The 7500-nt window shown below is 44.4% G+C and overlaps 1 protein-coding gene across 8 annotated transcripts in view; it reads left to right on the forward strand.

Annotated features, from left to right (window-relative positions):
• LOC133658679 (rho GTPase-activating protein 42) overlaps positions 1 to 7500 on the forward strand; it is a 155174-nt gene that overhangs the window by 64559 nt on the left and 83115 nt on the right. For all 8 annotated transcript variants that reach the window (XM_062060960.1, XM_062060965.1, XM_062060964.1 and 5 more), the window contains one exon: positions 7442 to 7500. This exon is cut by the window's right edge and continues 13 nt beyond it. In XM_062060960.1, coding sequence (XP_061916944.1) covers positions 7442 to 7500 — 59 coding nt within the window. The remainder of the gene's footprint in view (positions 1 to 7441) is intronic.

The following is a 7500-nucleotide window of genomic DNA, read 5'->3' on the forward strand; positions in this document are numbered from 1 at the left end:
TTTTGTATTTTTCTGATGGTTTGTGAGGGCACCAAAGGGACTTGTGTGTGTGTGTGTGTGTTGTCAGAGCAGCGCATACAGGACAGTTCATCTTGTCGTTGTTGTTTTAATAAAGAGACAGTATATCCATAAGCTCCTTGTTGTTAGTTTGATGTACAACACTTGATATTGTGTTCAAAGTGTACACAAAATATGGAGGCCGGAACCAATTATTGACATTTCCATTGTGCTGCACTATGCTAATGCAGGAGTGAAGTCCAGCACATTAGGATTCCCCGCCTGGTCCGTAATGAAATGTTCTCCTTTCAAGTCACGCTAGATTTTTAATCCTGTAGAGCTCAACGCCACTCACTTACCTGCATGGCCCCACGTTGTCTCCTGTTCCAACATCCGAGTGGCTCTCCTGCAAAGGAAGCCAGATCACATCTCATTTGCATAATAAACCCTTCTTTGCTCCGCTTGAATGTCCTTCACAGGAATTCAGTCCAACCGGATTATTTTCAACACTTCTGAGGATTCATTTGAAGGTTGCACAAAAGTAGAAAGTGTTAGTTTAGGAAATGGACAAAAGTACAACAACATGACATTTTCAGTACAAGGATCAGACAAACAGGAACACTGAGGGGTCGCCACAAGCGCAGCGCCCGTCAAGGTGCGGGAAAGGTCAATCATGGGGCGAGGAAGAGGGAGGAAGAAGCACGTCCCAGAGTAAACTACAGTGGGGAGAGGGGCGGATCTCAGTTTGAGACCAAGAAAAAAAAGCCTCGGACAAAGCACAAGTAGTTACTACCACACACGACTCAAGACTTGCACACAGGGGGAGGGGAGGGCATATAGGGTTGTGCGTATTTTCCATGGGTGTATTTTGCATGTTTGTAAGCCTGAAAAGTGCCTTTGTTCCTCGACCTCTGTTTCCTTTTGGGAGAATTTTTTCTTGCCAGGTCTCTCCTTCAGGGAAAATACCCCAGATTAACTTTTCACTCTAATTGTTTTATTTAGGTTCCTCAAAGTCTTCGTTCATCGCAGAGCAGACAGCTTCTCCAAGATGTTTTCCAGTTTGTGATTTTGGTCCAAAATCAAAAAAGTGTGTAATGTTCACAGCTCTGCCCGTCCTCCAGTCATTTGTTCATAAGCCATAAGCTGGCTGAACCCGAGCCCAAAGCCAAGACAAAGAGACTTAAAAACTCTACACTGCATACTGCAATTAAGCTGTATAATGACACTATCTAATTAAATAAGTAATTCAGTCATATACCAGAATGTTAATAGTTTCCATGCTGCTGTTGCCCTGAAAATGTTTTTTTATATAAAACATTGTCTGTTCTTTTCATTTTTTTATTTTTGTTTGTTTGATATTCATTGTAAAGTTCAGCTGTTTTTTCAGTGGGGCCCTGGCTCCACTGCAAGCATGAATTAATACATTCAAGTCAAGTCAAGTCATCTTTAGGGTACTTTGAACGGCTGCCAGCATCTTCCAATGTGTGGATGCCTCCAACCTGCAGATGTCCTGCTAGCATGATTGTCTTCAACGCCCTCGACTGAGAGGGTCGCCAGGCACATAACCCTCCACTTCTCATTATGGTCTTCAACGTCCTCGACTGTGAGGGTCACCAGGCACACAACCCTCCACTTATCCATCGTGTGTTTCCACAGGACAGGCAGGTTTCCTCCGAATCTCAGATCTTGTCAATTTTGTCGAGAGGTCGGTTGATCCATTCCATTGTTTTGGATTTTGGAGAGCAGTGCAACAAGAGTGTCAGGTTCAAACACTGATGACATCTAATAATCAGACGCGAAGCAAGGAATCATGCAGAGACAGTTCAATTTTGCTCGAGGAGACACGTCTTTTGGGCTGTATTCTAGTTACAGATCCAAACTATGTTCTAAAAGTCAAGCCCGCGCGCCTCTTCTATTTATTTGGAAGGGCCCTATTACATCTCTGAAGCTGTCGCTGAGGGAAGGGGGTAATCTCCACAACTCCAGTTAGACACAATATATGATTATAGAATAAATGAAAATTAGGTGACGCAGATCATATCGCCTTGTCTCTGCTCTGTCTGCGTCACAGGAGTGTTCGGCCTTGGCCGTCAGCTGGCCGAGTCTGGACACAACACTGATAAGGTCAACTGGATTACCAGCTCGCACAGATACAAAAATACCACTTATGTACAATTGACAATAATTTATATCAATGGCCTTAAAGGCCTACTGAAATGATTTTTTTTTAATTTAAACGGGAATAGCAGATCCATTCTATGTGTCATACTTGATCATTTCGCGATATTGCCATATTTTTGCTGAAAGGATTTAGTAGAGAAAATCGACGATAAAGTTCGCAACTTTTGCTCGCTGATAGAAAAAAAAAGCCTTGCCTGTACCGGAAGTAGCGTGACGTCACAGGAGCTAGTATTCCTCACAATTCCCCATTGTTTACAATGGAGCGAGAGAGATTCGGACCGAGAAAGTGACGATTACCCCATTAATTTGAGCGAGGATGAAAGATTCGTAGATGAGGAACGTTACAGTGAAGGACTTGAGACACAGTGATGGACGTTTCTTTTTTCGCTCTGACCGTAACTTAGGTACAAGCTGGCTCATTGGATTCCACACTCTCCTTTTTTTTATTGTGGATCACGGATTTGTATTTTAAACCACCTCGGATACTATAGACTCTTGAAAATGAGAGTCGAGAACGCGAAATGGACATTCAGTGCCTTTTATCTCCACGACAATATATCGGCGAAATGCTTTAGCTACGAGCTAACGTGATAGCATCGTGCTTTAACTGCATATAGAAACAAAAAAAATAAACCCCTGACTGGAAGGATAGATAGAAAATCAACAATACTATTAAACCGTGGACATGTAAATACACGGTTAATGCTTTCCAGGCTGGCGAAGGTTAACAATGCTGTGCTAACGACGCCATTGAAGCTAACTTAGCAACTTAGCAACGGGACCTCACAGAGCTATGCTAAAAACATTAGCTCTCCACCTACGCCAGCCAGCCCTCATCTACTCGTCAACACCCGTGATCACCTGCGTTCCAGCGATCGGCAGAAGGACGAAGGACTTCACCCGATGCGTTTGGCGGCCCGGAGACGTAGGAAGTCAAGGTGAGGTCGGCGGCTAGCGCGGCTAGCGCTCCAACAAAGTCCTCCTGGTTGTGTTGCTGTAGTCCGCTGCTAATACACCGATCCCACCTACAACTGTCTTCTTTGCAGCCTTCATTGTTCATTAAACAAATTGCAAAAGATGTCCAGAATACTGTGGAATTATGAAATGAAAACAGAGCTTTTTGTATAGGATTCTACGGGTACCATAACTTCCGTTACTCTGACTCCGTCACGCGCATACGTCGTCATACCGCGACGTTTCAGCCGGATATTTCCCGGGAAGTTTTAAATGTCACTTTATAAGTTAACCCGGCCGTATTGGCATGTGTTGCAATGTTAAGATTTCATCATTGATATATAAACTATCAGACTGCGTGGTCGGTAGTAGTGGCTTTCAGTAGGCCTTTAAGCATAAAGTTATGATAATATATACATAATTATTCTAACAAAGAGGCAACAAGAAAGTTCAGACGAGACAAAACAAAAAAGGAGAGGGAAGGGAAACATCCGCCTTAAACGAGAGCCTGCAAATGTGGATTTGTGTATATTTGTGCTGATCAAAGTCAGTATTCTGATCGTGGTATCTCTCAGGTGCTCTCTGACAAACACTTAGGAACAAAGTTAGCAGCCGGCGGCTCTGTAGGATTTCACAACAAAGTCGTAGCCGTGCTGGCCGTTCGGGTTCGATGTGTTGAAGCTCGATGTTTTTTTCCTGACAAAACCAAAATTTGGTGCAAATAGCAAACGGCAGCTGGGGTAGGCTCCAGTCTGAGACCCCGAGAGGGACAAGCGGTAGAAAATGTATGGATCGATGGAGCATGCCCAGTGGAGTACGTGGTGGTTGGAGAGCGTGCCTCAATTAGACGTGGAGATGGAGAAGAGGAATTGACATTAGCACGTGGCGGAGATGACACCATGACTCTGGGATTACAGATGACTCTGGAAGATGACACCATGACTCGGGGATTACAGACGACTCTGGAAGATAACACCATGACTCGGGGATTACAGATGACTCTGGAAGATAACACCATGACTCGGGGATTACAGATGACTCTGGAAGATAACACCATGACTCGGGGATTACAGATGACTCTGGAAGATGACACCATGACTCGGGGATTACAGATGACTCTGGAAGATGACACCATGACTCGGGGATTACAGACGACTCTGGAAGATAACACCATGACTCGGGGATTACAGATGACTCTGGAAGATAACACCATGACTCGGGGATTACAGATGACTCTGGAAGATAACACCATGACTCAAGGATTACAGATGACTCTGGAAGATAACACCATGACTCGGGGATTACAGGTGACTCTGGAAGATGACACCATGACTCTGGGATTACAGATGACTCTGAAAGATGACACCATGACTCGGGGATTACAGATGACTCTGGAAGATAACACCATGACTCGGGGATTACAGATGACTCTGGAAGATAACACCATGACTCGGGGATTACAGGTGACTCTGGAAGATGACACCATGACTCGGGGATTACAGGTGACTCTGGAAGATGACACCATGACTCGGGGATTACAGATGACTGTGGAAGATGACACCATGACTCGGGGATTACAGATGACTCTGGAAGATAACACCATGACTCGGGGATTATTTATTTGTTCTAAAACTATAGGACCTAGTACCTGTACTTTTTATATACTTGTATGTACCTTCATGTACCTTCATGTACCTTGACTCGTCTATGGGGTACATTCATGTACCTGGACTCGTCTACGGGGTACCTTCATGTACCTCGACTTGTCTACGGGGTACCTTCATGTACCTCGACTTGTCTACGGGGTACCTTCATGTACCTTTACTGTTCTACGGGGTACCTTTGATGTACCTTGACTGTTCTACGGGGTACCTTCATGTACCTCGACTTGTCTACGGTGTACCTTCATGTACCTCGACTTGTCTACGGGGTACCTTCATGTACCTATACTGTTCTAAGGGGTACTTTCATGTACCTTGACTGGTCTATGGGGTACCTTCATGTACCTTGACTTGTGTATGGGGTACTTTGACTGGTCCATGGGGTACCTTCATGTACCTTGACTCGTCTATGGGGTACCTTCATGTACCTTGACTGGTCTACGGGTTACCTTACTGTAGATTGCACCTTGAGGCAGTGGTTCTTAGCCATAGTTGGACTGTGAGCGCCCCCTAGAGGGCTGAAAAAAGACATTTGCCACAAAGGTACTCAGCTGTAATACACTTCCCCACCACTTGTGGCAGTATTGACAATATCAAACAGAAGAAGCTTCTTAAGTGCAAAAAATATGACTAAACTGGTGAAGCTGTATTTTCAGTTGGGCTTTTATTTTATTGAAAGTAGAGTTAAGAATCATACATTTTGGTATCCATGATTTATAATAAATGATAAATGGGTTATACTTGTATAGCGCTTTTCTACCTTCAAGGTACTCAAAGCGCTTTGACAGTATTTCCACATTTACCCATTCACACACTGATGGTGGGAGCTGCAATGCAAGGCGCTAACCAGCAGCCATCAGAGGCAAAGGGTGAAGTGTCTTGCCCAAGGACACAACGGACGTGACTAGGAAGGTAGAAGGTGGGAATTGAACCCCAGTAACCAGCAACACTCCGATTGCTGGCACAGCCACTCTACCAACTTCGCCATGATTTAGTGTGATTGTATTTGTTTTAGCACTGCGTCATTGTTTCTAAAATGTATTTTTCATCTGTTTTAATGAGTGCCTTCATTTTTGGAATCAGCCTGACCTAAGTCTTGATAATCATCTTTGTCATCACTGGACATCCTGTCAAACTCTTAGATATGATTATTGGATAGGATCCAAATCAAGAGTAAGATCAGTGTTAATATCTGAGTGGGCCCCAGGCCCCTCTGTAGTGGTGAAGCTGGGCCCTGAGGTCAAAAAGGTTAAGGACACAACTAAACTTCACCATTTCTAAAGATCTATAGTGACATTCCACTATTGAGCATTTCTATTGGTTGGTGGCCATCTTGTGGGAGGAGTCTTGTCCTGTGTGTGAGAAGATTGCCTTTCTGTGCCAGGGGCCCTCACGGGAGCAGCACATTCCAGGAAGGACATCCCAGGGGTCCGTCTTGCTGTTTTGCATGTTTATGAGCGGGTCCTGGGGTTGGTGCCAGGAAGGTGTGGCGAAGGACACTTTGAGAGGAGCAATCATTGAGGACACAACCTCCTGAGGAAGGTCCATGTGGAGTTAAACACGCAGAAGACTAAGTCCATGCTGCTGCTTTATTGCGTAACATCATGATGTCATCATCCATCCTAATGGCCCCCCGCCCACACATCTCCACCTTCTCTGCTGGTGGACCCCTGCAGCAGAGGTCAGCACCATGTGGGAAAATGCCTGAAAAATGTAAAAGCCCTCGGGCTGCCAGCGTGTTGCATATTTGTGTGAGACTTGACTTCTTTCCTCTCAAACTCTGTTTCTTTATTTATGACAACAAAGTACATCCAAATATATATATTATTTAAATGCAACTGTATAATAATAATATGAGGAGAATCCTCATTTCAGCTCATATTCATATTCTGTTAGCGGGGCCATAACTGCTGTGTGGCCCAATGAAAACCAGTTTGACACTTGATTCATACACCTTTTCACCACAGAAACAAGTTTGACACCTGATTCACACACTTTCTCACCACAGAAACCAGTTTGACACCTGATTCACACACCTCACCACAGAAACCAGTTTGACACCTGATTAACACACCTTCTCACCTCAGAAACCAGTTTGACACCTGATTCATACACACCTCACCACAGAAACCAGATTTACACCTGATTAACACACCTTCTCACCACAGAAACCAGTTTTACACCTGATTCACACACCTTCTGACCACAAAAAACAGTTTGACACCTGATTCACACACCTTCTCACCACAGAAACCAGTTTGACATCTGATTCACACACTTTTTCACTACAGAAACCAGTTTGACACCTGATTCATGCACCTTCTCACCACAGAAACCAGTTTGACACCTGATTAACACACCTTCTCACCACAGAAACCAGTTTTACACCTGATTCACACACCTGACCACAAAAAAAACAGTTTGACACCTGATTCACACACCTTCTCAACACTGAAACCAATTTGACACCTGATTCACAGACCGTCTCACCACTGAAACCAGTTTGACACCTGATTCACACACCTTCTCATCACAGAAACCAGTTTGGCACCTGGTTCACACACCTCTCCACAGAAACCAGTTTAATACCTGATTTACACACCTCACCACAGAAACAAAGCACTGAGATCACATCTGTTCCTCTGCAGATCCAGAATGCAGGTGAGGTCTTGATCACGCCCCTGGAGAGATTCCGCAAGGAGCAGAT

Source organism: Entelurus aequoreus, linkage group LG10 (assembly GCF_033978785.1).
Source record: "Entelurus aequoreus isolate RoL-2023_Sb linkage group LG10, RoL_Eaeq_v1.1, whole genome shotgun sequence".
Taxonomy (NCBI): Eukaryota; Metazoa; Chordata; class Actinopteri; order Syngnathiformes; family Syngnathidae; genus Entelurus; species Entelurus aequoreus.